Below are 21,742 nucleotides of genomic sequence, written 5' to 3'. Positions count from 1 at the left end.
TGTGATTAAAAATATTGAGTAAACAATTGTATTATTTTGGTATATAAGCTTATGTGTTACAGTAATTGTATATATATGTTGTGCACGGAATGCTTGCGGAACTCTGTAGTCTTGCATTGATGAGTAATATGCAAATAGGTGGTCCCTACATAGTTCCGTCTTGCCCACTTGATCAAAGATGTAAGCAAGGGATGGTGATGGTAGCAATCAAATGACACACTTTATAGTACGCAAAAATAAACAAAAGGCGTTCTATAGCGCAGAGGAGGGTTTTGATAAACCAACCGAGAAGCCACAAGCGGGCGAACGATCGCGCATCAAACCAACGCTCTGCATTGGAAGAACATTGATCTCCATGGATTATACAGGGGGTATGGAAGACTGCACACAATACCCAGACAGTTATAACATTGTTGTCGTATGATGAGGCGATATACAAATTTTGCCGCCTACTTCTCGAGCACGTGGCCGTATGATTTTCGCCGCAGAGCGATAGTCACCCTAAAGTCCCGCGGCTTTCGCAATGCAGGCTGTCAAGATTTGGTTTATTTTGTAAATTTTGAATTACTTCACAGTACACTGACTTTGACGCGCGTGTCAGAGAGTCAAACATGATATCGCGAAACTGGATATCGTATTTGCATATTGGTTATTTTCAGGTAAATGAACTCTATCTACGCACATAGTACGAGTAGCACCTGTTGCTCGTCAGCGTGCAGCGTGATCAACCGGCATAGATGGATTTCAGCAAGTATGACATCATCGGACGTATGTGGACTTGTTTACAGTAAATTGCTGGCAATGAGAGGTTGCAGCGGACACGTGCTTTTCGCCCACTGCTGCTAATGCTGACACTGGTGTTTCTTTCGTCACTGCGCCGAGTTTACATTACGAACGGACTCATGGGATACACTATACTACAGCTGCCACTACCGGTAGATTCTGACGGGTCTGTGCCTGTGAAAACATAGCAGTGTTACGAATTTGTTGTGCAGGGATTGTCTCAGTAGGCATGAGAGCTGGTTGGGAAATACCCAATCTGATTGAAATATATAATTATCATATATATATATATATATATATATATATATATATATATATATATATATATATATATATATATATATATATATATATATATATATATATATATATATATCATACGCTCTGTGCCCAAGTTCAGAGGTTGCCATAAAGCCATTATGGTGATAACCGGGAGGGCACATTGTATACATTTTGTGTGTGTGTGTATATATATATATATATATATATATATATATATATATATATATATATATATATATATATATATATATATATATATATATATATATATATATATATATATATATATATATATATATATATATATATATATATATATATATATATATATATATATATATATATATTGGTTTTTGCTAAAAAAGTAAAAAAAAAGTAAAGGAAAATGTTTAAGGATCTCCCTAACCTAAAATCGGTATAAATATATACCCTTTGACCTCAATGGTTGTAAAGAAGTGATGATGAAGAGTTTGAAACTATACTGAGGCATTATCAATTGTACAGGGATAATCGATTGTTAAGAGGAGGCACAATAAATCAATTCTTAGACCTTTTTTCAAATTTTTATATTCGTTTTCGCTGTAACGATACACGCGAGTGTCGCATATTGGTTTATTGACAATGGCATTAAAGTTCGACATGTGAATGAATCTTACATCCCAACGCTCTTAATAGGAAGAGTCGGGGCATTTCATTGTCCTGCGAATTCCTATTTCTGCACAGAACGAGCCTAACCCGAACTGCTATATACTGGATATAAAACAGACAACCGAAAGAGCGCAGCATTCAGTCGGCTTGTCCGATAATCGCCAACTCCCATCTCACCGACCACACCACCCAATTTATTTTTCCCCTATTCTTTACGATCTAGATTTAAATGTAAAATATCTGAGATATAATTGAAGATACCCCGGCAGCCAAACATAAATGTTTTACAGCTTTTGGTGGATAAAGGTCTCTCAAACGTCGTTCGAAATTATGACTGCGCGAGAAGATCACAGCAGAGTCGCCGAATGCTGTCTATTTGAGTAAAAGCCCGGAGGGTAGCTTGCCTTATATTTTTCGTAGACATTGGGGTATTCTTTGATATAGACAAGAGCCACAGGGCATATAGTTTTAACCTCACGCGCGATTAGCATCACGTAAGGAAAATACGTCAGTCTCAATTTTCATTAAATTTCTCGTAAATTAACATTACACCGCGCGTGTATCCTATATTTCACCGTCTTATTTAATGCTCGCAAGTTGATTAATTTTCTTATTAGGGTCTGGTAAATCGTAATAGTGTGTGTTAATATGATTCATCTTCTTTTTCCGAGTCCGCGAATCTGTTATCGCTGTGTACGCGGGCCGTGTTTCTGACGCGTTACCTGAGCCGCGGAAGTGATCCCGTGCTTTTTTTTTTGGACGGCGTTTTCTCGTTGCGTTTCGCCAGCCAGGCTTAATAGGTGACACGTCATCTGCGAGAGAGCGATGTAAGGTGGACGTAGGCGGATCTAGGTCGCGTTTAGGAGCGCTAATGAGCTGACCTCCAAGCGTTAAAAATCCCGCTGTGGCGAGTGTGTAAAGACTGATTATATATCGTCTCCAGGGGAAACTAGTATGAACGGTCTAGTTGAAAGGGAGCGATTTAGATTTGGGAAGTGTGCGGGAGTGAAGTAAGCTTATGACCGACACTTGGGCTACTTTCTCAAATTGTTTACAAGAATGTCAACAAAATGAAAGTACTTTTTGTTTAACTGTAAATGACACATTTACCGACTTGTTCGTATACGTATACGCAAATCAACCAAATGCCTCCGATTCTTTCCCTCTGAGCACTTAGCCGTGACCCGGTGACCGTGATCGTTCCAGATATCATCGGCATGTATGCTGTCAAATTAGGTAACTAAGTCAAGTATTTCGGTTTGCTTCATACTTTCAGAAGAAAATCCTCGAGTGGTTTATGTTAAAGTAGAACACGCCTCCAGGACTGATATTCGGACTCTCAAACTCTTACAATATTGTTTTGACCTAGCATTTGTGTGAGCTCATTTTGAAGCTTATGGGGTAAATAACATTTCCCCGGATTAATGTTTGGAAAATCGGGAATTTTATTCCCCTCCCCTCTGGAGATAACGCAGGGATGGCGGCCATTTTGAATTTCAAATATCGGTAAATATAGGGTAATTCGTTTCTCCAGTACCAAAATTTGCACCCGTCGGTTACCCGTGATTTTTATCCTTGATTTTGGTAGAGAATGGTTGAAAGTTTGCTTGAGGAAAGTGTGAGCAAAAGTAATAGTCCTTCAATTTCGAGATGCGAACTATCTTAAAGAAAGGCAAAGGAGTTACGTGATTGCCCCACAGCCTCCAACCCGATGCGTACAATAGGAGAAAGTTTATTCACTTAGACATACATGCACAAGGACAAGTTTAGGGTGATTACTTTGAAAAAACAAACAAACAAACAAACAACAGAGGTTTTCCGAGAAACGATACAATCAACAATTTCTCGGAAAATATCTGATAAATGCAGCATTTATATGCACCCAAGTAACCTACGATCACCATTCCGTGCATAACATCGGCGGTACACACCGACCTTGTATATGTAAACGAGTGGCACGGTAGTTTTTCTCTCCTCCAATTCACTGAATACGAACTACATGATTTTCTGACGCAACCTGCTTCTCGATCACCCTCACAAATGCCGAGTGACAAATTCTAAAATAAGCTTACACCTAATTTGATTTATTTTTCTGTCTTTCCCAGGCTTTTACAGCGACGTGACTGATTCATATTTACCTCAGTGTCGATTTTTACTTTACCTGCGCTATATGCGAAAAAAAAAACCCCGACCACAAGAGATGACGGATTGCCTCAGAGCGGAACAATCGGTAGAATTCCCGACTTATTTATTGACCTTTTCCGAAGTCGCACACTCGCAAAGTAATATGTGTTGATATTGCCAGCCAACGGTGAAAATTACCTTTCTAAGAATTTTTTATAGGAATAATCTCTAAACGTGGAAATGAAGATTTACTGCACAATCATGTATGGCCCAGTTAAGAGGTGAGCGTCCGTCCCGGCGCAGCGGGCAATTACCTCCATTGTCCTTCGACAAAAAAATTTCCTTCTGATTAAAATTAATAATTCTATTGACGTGTCAAAGAAGGGGTTTCTTTTAGGTACACTCTTTCATAATAATAATGGCGATCATTATCGCTATTCAAATGCTACGTGATTGGTGGTTTCATGCCGCTAGGAACCGAGATGAGTGCGATACAAGGCCTTTGTGGTTGCCCTGCGCAGTCCTTAACTGACGTACTGCTACGTCTGTCGACGCCCAGCATGGTTGCAGAGTGATGCAGCGCCCTTTAAAAGTAAATATTTAATATAATCCATTAAAAGATAACCAACAAACATGTAAAATTCGGTCATTGCACCGGACAATTTGACGAGACCGTCGCTGGCTAAAAATAACCGAATCTATCTGGTAATTCACCGGAGCGGAATTCTAAAGACGAAAGCTAATAAAGCGCGTGTGGGATAGAACCAATGAAAAATAAGTTGATGAGGATTCTCTGGGTATGGCGACATAAAAATTGCACAAACCCTTACCGTTGAAGCCATACTTGATTTTTACGATCGTGCTGGTAGAAGACCTTCTATTTACAACGCGTAACGACACCGCAAAGTGGAATGTCACTTTTTGTAGAAACGAGATTTATGTCGAGCTGTTGACAAACACCACGCCGTGAAGAGAAGCCGGATATACGCCTGAAACCCGAAAGTTGGAAAATACCTCAAAAAGTAAACAAACAACTCATAGGTCGTTGAACTTATCTTCTTTCTTCACAACAAATACAACAACAACAACAACAACAACAACAACAACAATATCACGCATACAATCGGCGCGTTTTCATTGATGGATAACGCTATCTGCGTGTGTGACCTGCCCGTTCTTCTCCTGGGAAGACGGTGGCCAGCTTCGATGCATCATTGTGACACCCTTGTTACGAATGTCATCTCATAAGAATTGATTGAGTAGATTCACACTGAGGACGTATTACACGCTCTGACGGAGTAGAATACAAGAACGACGTGGTAGCACTTACGCGGGTTTAAAGAAACTGAAGTCGCTTCGAAGAAAACATTAAACTACAAACACAAACAAAAAATCCCTGAGCTCCTCTGTCCGTTCCCAGGGTTGTTTTTTTTTGAAGGTTAGGAAGCTGTCAGTGATCATGAGGGGTGGGCCGTATGAAATAGGGCTTGGTTCATTATATAAATTTGACTTTTTCTATCCCTTCCCAGTTTCCTCTTTCTAAAATGTGACCCTCCTCCTTTTCAATGCTGTAAAATATTCCCCTCCCTTGACCTTAATAGAACTTTAAATTTTGTTTTAAATATGAACAAATATTATAACTGATTATTAAAGAGATATCCATTTGTAATGGATACTTTGTTTGCTTGACCCTTTGGAAATCACATAAATCTTCTTTGTGTTTCCACAATTGTTGTGATATTTAACTTTGTAATAGTACTTTTGTTTTGCATATTCAAGAAAATAACACTCAGAACATTTGAAGCTGGCTGGTAGAATCTCTCTCTCTCTCTCTCTCTCTCTCTCTCTCTCTCTCTCTCTCTCTCTCTCTCTCTCTCTCTCTCTCTCTCTCTCTCTCTCTCCCCCCTGCAATATACAGCACGCTGTGTTTGTATAACGTGTGAACCTATACCAGACGCTCACGAGAAATACATGTTATATTCTGTTGTTAAAATAGTTTCAATATAATAATAGCATAAGTAGATGTACACAGGTAGGTTTGACACCTTGTTTGGTGTCACCGGTGTGGGTCATTTATAGTAAATTATTTCAAGCCTCATTTGTCGAACGTCGCGCCCCCATCGCGATTCAAGGGTATCTTGTTGGTTACATAGCGGGCCGCATAGTCACCACACCTCTGAAAGCCAACGGTGCCGTTCGATGTCAGTTAAACAGATTTTCGTCTATCATGATAATAAGGCATATGATTGTCATGTGCAAAGAAACCCACAATTTTTTAATGAAAACTGTGCAAGAGAAACATGTAATGAAGAGACGCATTAAAGCCCAATTAAAGCCAAGTCAAGGGACTATGTACCCCTCCCCCCGGAAGTATACCATTTGCCCTCCCGATGTCGCGAAAATGGTCACCTGCCCTCGGGCACACAGTCCACTATTTTGTCTACTATATATACACATTTATGTAGAGAACTGATTGGATGTAACTTTACGTACTGCGGGACAGCCATTGCAATTGTCACAGGATTGTTGTGTTTCTTACTTCTGTAAACAGCACATTGAGAGTTGGTGGTGTCTCAGCGTCCACATGATTTTCAGTGTTTAAAAGTATGCCTTGGTCATCAGTGATTCTCGCTCTTTAGCTGTTTGCATGTCCGTCACTTAGTGTCTCTGTGTTTTTGCCTAGCCTGTCTTTATCTCCCTGACCACCTCTCTTTGACTGTCAGTCAATCTGTTTGTCTGTCTGCCTGTTTCTATCAGTCAGGATCTCGGCCTTTCTATAAGTTCCTCTGTCTATATTTGCACGTCTTTGCCCCTGTATTTCCGTCCCCTTCGTTTTTTTTTCCGTAACATTCCTTTTATTCCGTCCATTTCACTGTATCGATTCAGTGTATGTCTGGCGATTTGACAACATCGATAAAGTAATGCAAATTTATTCATTATTGTGTCGATGCGTTTGTTGGTGTTTTGGTAAAAGTGTTACTCGGAGTGCCCGGACGTTCGAATTCGCTCCTGCATTGCTCGGCAGAGAATCATATGAACCTGCAGGTATCAGGGGATCACACGCCCAGGCATCTATTAGAGCAAGGTCGACTTTGCGATTAATTACGCCAATAAAAAGGAGTGATCACCATGCCGTTTCATGGATTTGCTCCCAAGAGGGACGTACATGTTAAGCATCTGTCGACAATTAATGAACTACCGGTTCATTCATAGTCGAGTTTGTTTAAGGACGAGAAAGCGTGCGAATACAGGTTCCCCGAGTCAAAAAATCCGTCGTCAACTGTCGGAGAACAAATGACACATCATTTGAACATTATTAATAGGACTAAGCACAGCCTATGTGTTATCCGTCTACCAATCAGACTCTTTGGTAACTTTCATCCAATGACTGTGGACTATAATCTCCCGCCAAAAAAAATGTTTATCCTTTGGTGTTCTATTACATTCGGTGCATGCGCTTTGGCGCCTTTATATGTAATTGCTACAGTTGTGTTCCGGTTGGCGCCTTTTTATCTCATGGCGTGTTCAGTAATAAAGCTTGTGTTCTTAGCATGAACTGGTGTCGTTCGCAGTTCTGTGTAAAAGTCAGACAAGAACCTTGATCATAAAACCCCATCACGACATTTTTTGGTGCCGAGACCAGGATAAGGATGTCTGACGAGGAGCAGCAACCAACTCAAGCCGAGCAACTGGCAACGAAATTGGCCAAGTTGAAACTCAAGCGCAGGGGACAACGTGCCCAAATGACGAGGCTGTTCAACCGTGCAGAACAACTCACATCAACGTTCGCTGCAGCTGAGAACAAGACTGAAGCTTACAGGATACTCACAGCATTGAACACTCAACTAACTCAGAAATACGAATCTTTAACTAAGATCGAAGAAGATATCTTAGATAATACGGATGAAGCAAGCTACGATGCTGCGAGCCAGAATCTGGCGACTACATGTCCGAGATATTCGAGAGAAACGACAAGATCACTGATTTCATCAAAAACAACAAACCGAACAATGTGACTGGCCCATCGGCGAACTCCGACACCGCTACTCAAGACACATCGAAGAAAACGGTCGCATTACCGAAACTACAGCTGAAAACTTTCTCAGGAAACGTACTCGAGTGGGTGAGTTTCTACGACACTTTCAAATCGTCCATCCATAATGATAAGAACCTCGAGAACATTCAAAAGTTCACATACTTACGCAGCGTTTTAACTGATGAAGCTGCCCGTACGATTAGCGGTCTCGCCTTGACAAACTCCAACTACGACCATGCTTTAGAGCTACTCATCGAACGCTACGGACAGAATCATTTGATCATCGATGCGCACATGACTGCACTGTGGCAGATTCCTCAACCTACGAGTGACATTAACAGTCTGAGATGTTTTTATGACACATTAGAAAGTCATATTCGCGGTTTACAATCACTTGGCAAAGAAGAGAACGCTTATGGAGAGCTTCTCATTCCCATGATTCGAGATAAACTACCTAACAATATTCGGAAACAAATCGCAAGAGATCACGGAAACAAGGCTTGGACTTTACCAGAGTGCGCAAAGCCATCCTACGGGAAATCGACGCCATTCAAGCCGGAGTTCCACTCGATGAGTTATCGGTTGCGGACACAGCAACACAGTCTAATATGACCGCTTCATTTCATACTAAGGCCGCATCTACGCGCACAACAAAGCCTTTGAGAATCAAAACATGCGTGTTTTGTAAGGGAAATCACTACACAAGTGATTGCCAAGTTGTCACCGACCCGAAACGTCGCTTAGACATTGTCAAACGCGATCGTCTCTGTTACAATTGCCTTGGAAAGCATCGCGTGAGCGATTGCAAGTCTCGTTACACTTGCAAGATCTGCAAGCGTAAACATCACTCTACCCTTCATGACACCAAATCAGCTACAACGTCTGAGAAAAAGGGAACTTCTGAAGTTCATGTGGCATTGGCGAAGACAGACGACACAAAGGGGAAATCTACACCCAACGGATCGGTTCTCCTCAAGACGGCAGTCATTCCTATGTCGGTCGGCGATAGGAAACCTATCAACGCTACCGTGCTGTTCGACGACGGGTCCAACAGAACTTTTATCACGCAGCGATTTGCTGACAAACTCAACTTGAAATCGGACACTCATGAGAACGTGAGCCTGTCAACATTCGGGGACAATTCGAAACAAATTCATTCCATGAAAAGTGCAATGGTAACTTTGCACGAACAGAATGGGCATACCAGTACTGTCAACGCCCTGATAATTCCCGAGATTTCGTCCAACCTATTCAACCACGTGTCAGCAGAAATACTCAACTCAGACCATCTACGGGATTAAAGCTTGCCCACCCAGTTTCCAATGTTAAAACTATGGAAATTGATGTACTCATCGGAGCTGATCAATATTGGAACTTTGTTGGAAACCATATCGTGCGCGGGGCAGGTCCAACTGCAATATCATCTAAGTTCGGCTACTTGTTGTCCGGTCCTACTGGAAAGCGTGGGAAATTGGACTCTGACATTAATATTCATCACGTGAATGTAGAAACACACACCGACGATGACATACGAAACTGGTGGAATTTAGAGCTCATCGGAGTGAAGGCAGACTCGCAAATGATGAAAATACCGACTTCGAAACATATCGGGACACTCATCTACGTGTTGAAAATGGTAAATACATTGCCCGTTTACCATGGAAAACTGATCATCCGCCACTGCCTTCAAACTATGCGGCAACTGAAAATCGCACGCGCGCTATGGTTCGCCGTTTGGCCCCTGACTTAACGAAGAGATATGACGATATCATCACCGATCAACTGCGCCGAGACTTCGTCGAGAAGATTCAAGATGACAACAAAACTGAAGGACATTATTTGCCGCATCGAGCTGTCAAGAAGGACTCAGTTACCACTCCGATACGTATTGTATACGACTGCAGTAGCAAACAAAATGCTGACTCGGCAAGTCTAAACGACTGTCTTCAAACTGGGCCGTCATTAATCAATGATTTACCTGCCATTTTGCTACGATTTCGCGCTAACCGAGTCGCTTTCGTCAGTGACATTGAAAAGGCATTCTTAAACATACGTCTAGAGGAAGACGAGCGTCAATACACCAAATTTCTTTGGTTATCGGACATTCGTGATCCCGAAAGTCCATTTGATGTTTATCAATTCAAGTCTGTTCTGTTTGGGGCGGCTTGTTCCCCATTCATGCTCAACGCTGTAATCAAGACCCACTTGGAAAGTAACGCCTCCATACCGACAGCTGATGACCTCAAACATAATATTTATGTTGACAATGTGATAGACGGTGCCAAGTCTGATGAAAAGGCCGTGTCATATTACAACGACGCAAACCACCTCATGCAGTCGTGTGGGTTTAAGCTACGCTCATGGACGTCCAACAGTGAACGACTATGTGAACTCGCAAAACAGGACGATATCTACGAACCCTCTCGTGATGTACCAGTACTCGGCCTGCGTTGGGAGCCAGAAAGCGACACGATGACCTACTCAGAAATAATAGCGAGCCTATTCCAAATGAATTGATAACGAAACGAGATGTTCTCAGTTCCTCCGCTACACTGTACGACCCACTGGGCTTCGTAGCTCCAGTTCACATCAAAGCTAAACTCTTTGTGCAGTCACTATGGAAACGCGGGCTCCCTTGGGACGAACCGCTCGATGCTGAATTGAACTCTCAATGGATACAGATCGCAGCGGACTTGAATGCTACACGCAAGACGACAATAAACCGCCAATACTTCTCAGGGAATAAAGATAACGACGACTGCGAAGTTCATGTTTTCGCTGACGCCAGCACTACCGCCTACGGAGCTGTAGTTTATCTCCGCAGTTCAAGTGAAACTTCTATCGTTATGGCCAAGGCACGCGTCGCCCCAACGTCCGATTTGTCACTGCCTCGGTTAGAACTGATGGCCGCCCTGATTGGCACTCGACTCAGCAAATTCGTAATAAATGCTCTCTCCGGCAAGATAAACATTACACAGCGGTATCTCTGGTCGGACAGTCAAATTGCGTTGTATTGGATCAACAGTGTCAAGAAGCTGCCGATCTTCGTAAGCAATCGCGTCAGAGAGATCAATGGTTTTCGTCACATCTACAAATATTGCCCCTCCGCTGACAACCCAGCTGATTTGTTAACTCGAGGCATTACTTCTGATCAACTAGCCAATTCTACTCTATGGTGGAATGGCCCTACTTGGTTGAAAGAAAATGGAGACTGGCCAATCTGTGAACTTTTGATAGCGCAGTGCACCATATCGCTACAACGGACGACTTCATGATCGAGCCTCACACACAAATCTATGCTGAGGTTGCCGATAAATTGCAACACGTTGAGGATCTTTCTCGCCGATCCACTGAGAACATCGGCTCATCAAACACGGAAATAGACCCCGCAGTTTATGTTGGCATACAATACGCGGTGGACATTACTCGTTTCAGCTCGTTAGACAAACTATTCCGCGTTACTTCGTATGTATTTCGTTTCAAATCTCGACTACAGCGAAAGAGAGACACGCCGTCAGGAGAAGTCTCACAGGACGAGATACGACATGCTGAACAGATCTGGATTAAAGACGTACAATCTGAGATATACACAGACACTATTCATTCCATGAGGATGAATGTGAAGAGGTTCGGACCGTTGGTTCAACAACTCAACCTATTTCTCGATAACGAGGGCACACTTCGATGTGGCAGCCGTGTACACAATGCAGCATTGGACTATGTCACGAAATTTCCAGCGTTGCTGCCTTCCCACCATGAATTCACTAAACTGGTCGTTCTGAAAGCACACGAACGCGTATTCCATGGAGGAGTCCAGTCGACTGTAACACAAATTCGTCAACAGTACTGGATACCGAAAATACGACGTATCGTTAGCAAGATTCTTCACAACTGTGTTACCTGTCTGAAAGTTGAAGGAAAGCCGTACACTAACCCAGTCCAAGCTCCGCTGCCTGCATATCGCGTGAACATCACCCCTCCATTCAGTGTGACGGGGGTCGACTTCACGGGGGCTCTCCTCACCAAGGCTATTGATGGTAAACAAAACAAGGCATACGTGTGCCTGTTTACCTGTGCGGTTACACGGGCCATACACTTGGAATTGGTACCGGATTTGACGACTAAAACATTTCTACTTGCGTTTCGCCGTTTTGCTGCAAGACGATCCCTGCCTAGCCGAATGTTATCCGACAACGCCTCGACGTACATCTCTGGAGCCGAGGAGATACGCTCCTTGCTCGACACGCCTGATGTTCGAGATTATCTCTCATCTCAGCGAGTGAAATGGACTTTCATACCCAAACGTGCGCCGTGGTTTGGCGGCTTTTGGGAGCGGCTCATAAGTCTCACGAAGAATGCGATAAAAAGGTTCTCGGTCGATCATTCATCACGTATGATGAGCTTGCTACCGTCGTCACCGAAATTGAGACTGTATTAAATGATCGCCCACTCACCTTCGTTTCATCCAGTGCGGAGATGACGTTAGCCTGACCCCAAATCACCTGTTACATGGTAGAAGCTTAACCTCACTACCATACATCACAGTCTCCGATGAAGAAATCGAAGACCCGACTTTTGGAAACCACAATGATGTTAACAGACGTTACGCACATTTGTCAAATCTCCAACAACAGTTCTGGAAGCGGTGGTCAACCGAGTATTTGACAGCTTTGAGAGAACGTCACTCCGGTTCCGGAAACAAGCACAATGTAATTAAAGTGGGAGATGTGGTACTGATCCATAGTGATATCGATCGTAGGATGAAATGGCAGCTCGGGACTGTGAAGAGACTTGTTTATGGACGTGACAAGTTGGTGCGATCAGCTGAAATCTCCACCGCCAGGGGACACACCAACCGCCCTATACACAAGTTATATCCTCTTGAGGTAGCCTCTCAAGAATTATCATCATCTGAAGACAAAGATATGAACGAGCGGGAAGACACCCATCGGCAAGAAATTTCTACTGAGAAAACCAATGACCCGCCAGAGTCGGGGAGACCGTCCAGAGATGCAGCCATTGCAGCCAGGATGAGAATATCCGAACTTTCATAAATTGCTGTAACTGTTGAGTCAATTAACTCTCTGAAATTTCTAAGTTTTTGTTCAACGAAACATTTATTGATAATTCATATTGAAAGTGTTCAAGATTATCTTTCGTCGCCGGGAGAATGTCGGAGAACAAATGACACATCATTTGAACATTATTAATAGGACTAAGCACAGCCTATGTGTTATCCGTCTACCAATCAGACTCTTTGGTAACTTTCATCCAATGACCGTGGACTATAATCTCCCGCCAAAAAAATGTTTATCCTTTGGTGTTCTATTACATTCGGTGCATGCGCTTTGGCGCCTTTATATGTAATTGCTACAGTTGTGTTCCGGTTGGCGCCTTTTCTATCTCACGGCGTGTTCAGTAATAAAGCTTGTGTTCTTAGCATGAACTGGTGTCGTTCGCAGTTCTGTGTAAAAGTCAGACAAGAACCTTGATCATAAAACCCCATCACAACATCAACTCAACCGATGGCTGTGGTTTCGGTTGAACCGATTTATATTCTAGACAGGTTTGCGAAGACTCATAATAAGAAAGTTACAGTTTTCTTAACCAGTTGATAAATAAATTGATGTTAAAATTCATGCTATTTTCTTTTTTATTTCCGATGTTATCGCTTGGTGGCGGCAATCAACGTTTACGACCTCCGTGGTGCAGCGGCCGCCGCACCGTAAGCATGGTAAGTTCAAAGGAATTTGTGTCTCCTCGTTGCGTAAGGATTCGCTGAAATCGATAGCAATGTAATCGGGTTGTGTTTTTTTTCCCTACCCCGTTTAACGGTCTTCCTTGAAAATACACGCTTCGGTTGGCACACAGTCACCAGGAGGACAATAATTTTCTTCCAAGGAAAGAGGGATTCACTGAGATGGAAAAGTGCATTGATGGAACGATAGCGGCACTGATGAAAAGATCACAACATCATCGTGGCAATGCTCTCCTTTCCCAGCGCCATTCAATTCACGACCGCGCTATCTTGTACCGCGATCGTAAATGCTATGATCAAACTCGGCACTTTTTCTCGACTAATAATGCCATTTCGTCGCTCTTTAATCGTTTCGCCTCGAAACCAACAAAATTGCAACGACATCAGGACCTGTTAGTTTACCGTGACGGCGAATGCTTGGCTGGCTCGGCTGCATCGCTATTTTGAATACCACTATGGCGTTACCTTCAGTCTCCCTAATCGGGGACATCAGCGTCGAAAGTCTCGTCTAAAGCGACTTGGCAAAATTGCTGTCTGTGAAAATCAGTTTTTGTCGTTATTTTTTGTGTTTTATGAGAAGTTAGTTATACTATTATCCTGTATCTTTAAACACGCTAAAGGAGGGATCTGAAACATAAACGCGCGTAATAATATTATCATGAAAGGTGGCACTGATACAACATGTGATACTTCCAAATTTTTTTTAAATCAATTAAGTTACGCCTTCTCTAATAAACTTGACACGTCGGTAACATAATGCAGCGTAGTGATACTATATTTTGAAATTATTCTCATGAATAGATATTATAGCTTCGTTATCTGTAAATTTTGACGTATTTCATTTTTATGATGTTCCTAAAATGCAAATTTTTTGTTCTACCCCCGAATCATGTTGAAATATCTGGTGTTCAAGTCGTCAGCACAGTAGGTACTGTACCCACCGTGCTGACGAGTTGAACAGATAGAGGTTTGTAACGTCCAATTTCATTGGTCGATAAAAACAAAGCAGGTAGTATACAATTAATTGTCTTTGTGAGACCATGCAAGATGTTTTGTATTTCATCATACTGAGGGGAGAGGAAGAAAAAGAAATATACTACTGTTCTATTGAACAAAATAATGAAAATATCACCAACAGTTGAAGTTATTGTCCCTTTTGTCGTGTAAATTTTGTCCGGACACATCGCAATGCCCACGACCGGTATTCCGAGTCAGCAAAAAACCTGTTGGGTTATTACCTGCTCCTCGGTAATCAATCTGGGAGAGGATTGCCAATTAGCAGATAGAAGAATGTGGATCGGGATGCATAAATATTGAGATTTTTGTCTAAAGTTGAGAGGACCCGGCAAAGTTATATTTTGTCAATGTCAAATGCGTATAACGGAGTCTTGCTTATAGACGTTCAGAAAGCTTTACTGAACCAGACTGAAAACTGCAATTGACTCGCTGGAAACTAACAACGATGGCGCGAAATACTATTACACACTAATTAGAATCATGATTTGATTTGCACCGTGGAGATTAGTCGGTTGGAGAAGCCGACACCACGGCCATATCAAACGCCGTGTGACAGGATGACAAAATAGAATTTAGTTAATTGATTCTGTGTCTTTTCAACTCGAAAACATTAACCTTGTCATCCCATTTCACTGATAGTCTAAGTCCAGATACTGAGAGCAGTGATAGTAAATCCGGTACGTGCAAAAGTATAATTGTGTCAATTCACAGTACAGTATCTTTTCAAAATACGTACCGTTATTTTTGTTGCGTTTGTTAATTAAATAATCCCTCTCTAATTCTACTGCAAAGATTATGTTGAAATACATCGTGTTCAACTTATAAACACAACAGGGGTACGTATGTAGTGTGTTACTATTGACAGCGGAAATTTCATATACAGCAGAATTCACTTGACAGCAATTGCCTAATAGTAGACAATGCAGTGTTTTGGCACAGTTGATGTTTTTTGTAGCTCAACATATTTGAGGGAGCCCGAGAAGCAAAGGTTCCTGTTTTCTTGGACAAAAAAAAATCGAAAAAATACTTATGTCTGACAGTTACAGTTACAGTCTCTTTAAGATTGCATTTCTTGTTTCTTTTGGACATATTGGACAAAATCTAAACTGAACGACTTGAAGCTTTTAACAGTTCACACCGCGTGGGCATTTGATTCATTGCAACGCTTCCGTCGACAGTCGTTTAATCTCACTCTGTTCTTGAAAACAGCGATTAAAAGACGATATTTTACCAGTACATGCTTGTTCAACTGAGAGAGGGTGCATTCTTCAAACGACCGGAGCGTTCAGCGGAGATTACGGTAAGCGCGACATGTTACTTCCGTCGCTGCATTTAACACACGCCTTGAATTCTCAATCGTTGTACTCTCTGCAGTTCACGGAGTGATAGAACAATTATCGTCATCCGCCTCAAACTGATATGTCACAAGCAGCTGCTAAGACTTATCCCGTAGCTTTGACGACTCTCTTTCATACTTGCCAACCGAGAAAAGACAAAACAAAGTCACAATCGAAATACATTACGAGCATTAAGGTGAGCGCCCGCGGAATACCGAAGGGCACTAATGGTCTTTTTCTCCGATTGAGGGCGCTGATCCTTTTTGAAGAACCACGACGGAATAGCCCTACCTGAAGGCGAATAATTGGATTCAACAAATATACATAGACGGCTAACGCTCTTTGTTATTCTGATGGTAATTGTGCAAGTTTTACCTGGCCAGTTGTTGAGGACAGTACTGAGGTCACCTTTGTGTGCATTGTGTTTCGGTACTTTTCATCTTTATCCCAAGGATAGTGAATGTCTACACACTAAATAGTCATGCCTAAATCAAATTAAACTTTGCAATTAAACGGCTGTAAAACAAACTCCCTTTTATGTTTTTGTTTGCTCAGCTGTATATTTCAACTACATTTTCAATTTGAGGACGGCCATCAGAAAGTCAGAGTTTTCACCTTGTAGCCAGTTTCGACTTTTGAAAACCACGATATTTAGCAACGCACTTCAGAGAAATTATAGTGATATATGCTATATTTTTCCGATTTAAATGCGCTGCCGCGCAGCTTTGTGTGCGCTTATTCATGTTTAAGGTAGTGTGTCTACCTCGAAAGCGAGAGACTTAAACTTTCCATTAAATTTTCCTCGATCAAACTTTCAACCATTTTCTCACCAAATCAAAAATAAAAATCAGGGGTCACCGTGCAAAGGTTAGTACTAGAGAAACAAGTTACCTAACATTTATTTTTTTGATATTCAAAGTGGCCGCCTGCCCTGTGTCAGCTCTATGGGGAAAAATAAAATTTTCGAATATCGAAAAAGGCGGTGAAAATAATTTCGTACTCCAAGAGCTTTAAAATAAACCCCAACAATTGGTAGATCAGAAAAGAATTGTAAAAATTTTAGAGTCCAAATGTCTGTCCCTGAGGTGCATTCTACCTTAAAAGGGCATTTTATTAGCTTCCAATTGCCATACACAACTATAGGCAAAATGACCTATATAGGATTAGCTGTCCAATGTCTGGCTGATTGACCGTGTGACTGACTGACTGACTGACTGACTGTCTGTCTGTCTGTCTGTCTGTCTGTTTCAAATTCATAACCGACGTGACGATTTATCATAGTGTACGTCTCTGTCAATCTTCATCACATTGTTTAACAACTCTTTCCCGATATGCACGACATACAAAAACGAGGTGAGAAGGGCCATAGTATATGCCGGATTCACTGCTTGTACATTCCATGACAAAGTAGTGATATGCGAGACGAGTACAAATATCGCATCGCTTTTTATCCACGCATCCTTCATGTTGCATTCGGCGTTCAGGTGTAGTGTATGACTACTGCTGCTTTCTTTTGGACATGAGAGGAAAAAAAAGCTTCATACACGCAAAATCTATTGCATAGGTATGTGTGTGTAATTTTGTAGTGGTTCTTCTTATTGCCACAATTGGTGCGATCACGCAGTTCGCGAGACTTACTAATCGCGCATCGTGCACGTGGAACCACGTCCATCCGGGGTATTTTGGTATTGTTATGACAGCAAACGGCGCGTCGACGCGCCTACTCGATGTTCCAAGAAGGTAGTGTTCTATACACAAATGAGGAAGACGATGCTATCACCAAAGTATTTGTGCTCTGTTCAAACTTCTAACGTACACAACTTTATTCATGAGGTTTGAATATTTATAGACATCAGTTATGACAAAGCAATGTATTTGCGAAATCTGCACTTGCGGGTAAGTTGGATTCTAAAATTTTTACGAAATTTTGTAACCAAATGAAAATCAAAACACATGGTACTTGCGTAAACTTTTGATTATGCAAACTTTTTCTTTCCTACTGATTTTCATCACTACATATGAATTGCAGTTACTCACTGAATATTAAGTGACTACAAAACAGCCCAAAGATCATAAAGAACATTTCCACTTCAGTGCCTTAGAGAAACCATACAACAATGAGCGGAGAAGTGGCGAAATCGCCCTCTACGCTGGAATCTGAACCCATCGAATAATTTCCATATTAATCACAGCTTATGGAAAACTTTTGTAAACTTTAACTTGTGTTACCTCTTTCAGGCGGCACCGCTGTCCTCACAACAAGGGCAACATTGGCGTTCAACTTATCAAAATATCCCCATGCATGCTGTCGGAATACAGACACGTAAGTACTAAGTCAAATGAAAGGAGGGTTACTTTGGTCTCGTTCCGGTTTTCATATCGACTGACACAGAGAGGACAAACTTTCCTTTACATTCATGTTCGATCACGTTTGCTTTCCAACCATTTCCTAATATCATCGCTGTTTTTATTGATTGGCAGGAATTCAAGCGATGGCCGGTGCAGCGCCGCCCAGAAATGATAAAACCAAAAAGTCGGAGCGGCATGACACCTCGGACAGCTATGGAGACGAGAACGACAAACCGCTTGACTTACGTTCAGCACGAAGTAAGTTTTGTGCGATAAACATGGCATATCTCATGGTAATATTTATGATTTTTTTTCTCTATTCAGTGGTGCACTGTTTATCGGTCGCCGTGAATTATAATAGCAATTAATGAAGAGCATTTGAGCTAACCAAAATCCAAATCAGCGGTGTTATTGTTCGCAAAACAATTTTAGGAAATAATCTCTCTCTCTCTCTCTCTCTCTCTCTCTCTCTCTCTCTCTCTCTCTCTCTCTCTCTCTCTCTCTCTCAGGTGCAAGAAAGGCGTCGACGTAAACAAGAGGAGTACAAAAAACCCACAGTAAAAATGGACATCTCCACTAGCTACGAATCAGAATTCCAATATCGAGGAGGGACCCCGCCCGAGCCGTTCAAACCGCAGCAGCACCGGTCTAAACCTCCGGTTTTCGACTACAAAACCATCCACCAGACGACCTTCCGGGAATTTACTCCGTCCGAAATTAAAACCAGCAAGCCAAATATCGTCAGGCCTCAAGAAAACGCAGTTGCAAACATCAACGGTGACAATAAGCCAGAACTCATATCAACAGTTCAGGTATTGAATCGCAATATATATATATATATATATATATATATATATATATATATATATATATATATATATATATATATATATATATATATATATATATATATATGTGTGTGTGTGTGTGTGTGTGTGTGTGTGTGTGTGTGTATATATATATATATATATATATATATTTTATTTATTTATACATAGATAGCTAGATAGATAGATATAGATATATATATAGCCAAAAAAAATTATGCTGTTCCGATAACATGGTTTTCAAAAGTAAGGTAGGTAGGTCGGCATGATTTTTTTTTTCCAAAATGTTTTTATTTTTAAATTTGCATTTTTCAGGGGTTCAGGGCGTTCAAACACTGGCCACACACTGGCCAGAAAAATGTATCCTACATTTAAAAGGGAAAAAAAATCATAAAAGACATCCTAGTTTAAGCAAAAATCAAATGGCAAGTTACGAACGCGTGATTTTACGGTTTTTTCTTTCTTTTTCTTTTTCTTTCTTTGTTTACGTAGCTCCAAAAAGTTTAGGGTCAGCAGGTAAAAAATAGGGTAGGTCGGGTTATCGGAACAGCACTTTTTTCCACTTACTTACTTCCAGTACAACGTAATGATAGCTGTTATTTAAGTTTCATGCGTCCTGCAATCTTCAGGAGAGGCAAAATAAAACAAAAGATAACGTACAGACAAACTGATGAACAGAAAAGACAACAGCATACGGCTACCGAAGCTACTGAATAAACAACTGGATATTGTCCTATTTATTTTTCAGGAGGACTTTAAGGCACATAAAGATGTAGCGCCACCGCAGCCGATTAAACCTATAGAAGGCAAACACACCAGCGATAAGCCATTTGATGACACTACAACTCACAAGACTGATTTCACGCCGAAAAATGTGACCCCTCGCCAGTCACTGAAGAAAGAGGAGTATGAACCAGTGACTTCAAAGTTCGAGGGGGTCACAACTTTCATGCAGGACTTCACAGCCCACAAAAACCAGAAGCGAGAGGCTAGTTTTAAACCAGAGCAGAAGTACGAACCCTCCAGTAAGTATTAAGCTCCATGAGGTTATGGTCAAACCACACACAGCACGTCAGCCCAGTCGGAATGATGCACTTACACGCCAATTTTCTTGTGGAGTCTGACCGGACTGTTTATCGAAACGGGTAGGGCGCCACCACATGGCGAATATGAAATTTTCACGACTATATCAAGCTTCATTCATCAAACTTCATTCTGTTGATGTATTTCGCGTTTTTTGTCAACAATAACGTTGCACATTGCCCCTGGTGTGTTGTTTACTAAGTTGGTACCTTATACTACACCATATTTTTAGAGAAAGAATGAAAGATGTACTTATTTTCTACAAAGAAACCAATCACTTGCAGCTAATATCATTTTATGATCCACATTATTCGGATTTTGTTTCTGTATAATGGTACATCCCAACTATATAAATGAGAGTAAAGAACAAAGGAAAATTTAGTTCTGTCCAATATGAATGCATGATACATGAAACTTGAGTAACAGATATTATTACTTTGGACTTGTTGAAGTAATTTGCCTACGATGTGTTGTGTTAACTATGTTGGGACTTCATAATTCACCCATACTTTTAGGAAGGCAAATGAAAGATGAATTTGTTTTCAGAAAGAAAAAAGCTACGAAAATGCTACCAATCACTTACGGCCATTGTCATTTTACAATTCTCACATTCACATTTTGTTTCCTTTCAAAAAATCTGAGAGTTGAGATGAATTTACCAAAAGTCAAATACTGAAATGGTCTCTTTACATAAACTGATAAATTTCTTCTTGGCATTACAGATGTGAAGTTTGATGACAGGACAATCCAAGGGATGGCTTACCAGGCCTGGCCTGTGCAGAAGAAGGAGAAATATCCCTGGGCTCAGAGGGTTCCGTACAGGAAACCTAGCGGTGGCTTCAACCACATGACATCATATCAGCATAACTATGTGGACCCACACAGCCTGTTCAGCCCGGGCGTACCCAAAAGCTGTCGCCCAGAACCCTTCATCAATGAGGGCTCCCTGAAGGTGCAGAACCGTGTCCCGTTTGAGGGCACTACGGAATACGTGAAGGAGTTTGTGGAATGGAAGGGAGTCAAGCCGTCCAAGTCCTACAAAGAGATGCAGACTTACACGCCCCCGAAAGTCAAGTTTGTCGCCGAGTCGACATGCCAGTCTCACTACAAGGGCGAATATTCGCCTGCTGCGACCATGATCAAACCAAAGCAGCGCCCAAGCTCCACACCCGGCGCGATGGAACTCCGCACCACCTACCAGGAGACTTTCACCGGCGAGAGACCTAAGAGCTGTCCGGCGATCAAAGCCCTGCAGGACAACAAAGGCGGCGAAAGCGCAGAGTCCAGCGACGGAGAGATTGCATGTACATGCAACAAAAAGAAAGCGGGCTCCAGTCAACTGGTACCTTAGAGAGCATGGCACAGATGGGGGCATAGTAAAAAGGTTCATGTACTCTGAAACATGTCCACATGGTTCCTGATACATTGACATATATTTATCTCAACAATTGTGCTGCTTGCTCCCTATGATATGTAGTTCACACCTAACTGCCGAAAC

General features: G+C 41.7%; 4 protein-coding genes across 4 annotated transcripts; all 4 read left to right on the top strand.

Annotated features, from left to right (window-relative positions):
• Nucleotides 1-8,481: 8,481 nt before the first annotated feature.
• Nucleotides 8,482-9,174, top strand: LOC139120772 (uncharacterized). Its single transcript, XM_070685326.1, has one exon. It carries the CDS (start codon nt 8,482-8,484, stop codon nt 9,172-9,174), a length of 693 nt encoding a protein of 230 aa, XP_070541427.1.
• A 421-nt stretch (nt 9,175-9,595) lies between these two features.
• LOC139120771 (uncharacterized) lies at nt 9,596-10,390 on the top strand. The gene has a single exon (XM_070685324.1). The coding sequence runs from the start codon at nt 9,596-9,598 to the stop codon at nt 10,388-10,390; it is 795 nt and encodes a 264-aa protein (XP_070541425.1).
• A 754-nt stretch (nt 10,391-11,144) lies between these two features.
• LOC139120770 (uncharacterized) lies at nt 11,145-12,927 on the top strand. Its single transcript, XM_070685323.1, has 2 exons — nt 11,145-12,152; nt 12,343-12,927. Exons 1-2 carry the CDS (start codon nt 11,145-11,147, stop codon nt 12,925-12,927), a joined length of 1,593 nt encoding a protein of 530 aa, XP_070541424.1.
• Nucleotides 12,928-18,472: 5,545 nt separating this feature from the next.
• LOC139120246 (stabilizer of axonemal microtubules 2-like) lies at nt 18,473-21,712 on the top strand. The gene is made up of 4 exons (XM_070684475.1): nt 18,473-18,592; nt 18,844-19,146; nt 19,910-20,186; nt 20,967-21,712. The coding sequence occupies exons 1-4, from the start codon at nt 18,503-18,505 to the stop codon at nt 21,593-21,595; spliced, it is 1,299 nt and encodes a 432-aa protein (XP_070540576.1). The 5' UTR covers nt 18,473-18,502; the 3' UTR covers nt 21,596-21,712.
• The last annotated feature ends 30 nt before the right edge of the window (nt 21,713-21,742 follow it).

The sequence above is a fragment of the Ptychodera flava genome, chromosome 20, assembly GCF_041260155.1.
Source record: "Ptychodera flava strain L36383 chromosome 20, AS_Pfla_20210202, whole genome shotgun sequence".
Taxonomy (NCBI): Eukaryota; Metazoa; Hemichordata; class Enteropneusta; family Ptychoderidae; genus Ptychodera; species Ptychodera flava.
Note: the sequence above shows the minus strand (reverse complement) of the source record. Positions and strands in the feature narration are given on the sequence as shown.

Coding starts and splice junctions, on each gene's coding strand:
- LOC139120772 (XM_070685326.1), top strand. CDS start 8,482: ATGACCGCTTCATTTCATACTAAGGCCGCATCTACGCGCACAACAAAG.
- LOC139120770 (XM_070685323.1), top strand. CDS start 11,145: ATGATCGAGCCTCACACACAAATCTATGCTGAGGTTGCCGATAAATTG. Junction 12,153..12,342: donor ATTATCTCTCATCTCAGCGA/GTGAAATGGACT, acceptor CGTTTCATCCAG/TGCGGAGATGACGTTAGCCT.
- LOC139120246 (XM_070684475.1), top strand. CDS start 18,503: ATGATAAAACCAAAAAGTCGGAGCGGCATGACACCTCGGACAGCTATG. Junction 18,593..18,843: donor TGACTTACGTTCAGCACGAA/GTAAGTTTTGTG, acceptor TCTCTCTCTCAG/GTGCAAGAAAGGCGTCGACG. Junction 20,187..20,966: donor GCAGAAGTACGAACCCTCCA/GTAAGTATTAAG, acceptor TTGGCATTACAG/ATGTGAAGTTTGATGACAGG.
- LOC139120771 (XM_070685324.1), top strand. CDS start 9,596: ATGGTTCGCCGTTTGGCCCCTGACTTAACGAAGAGATATGACGATATC.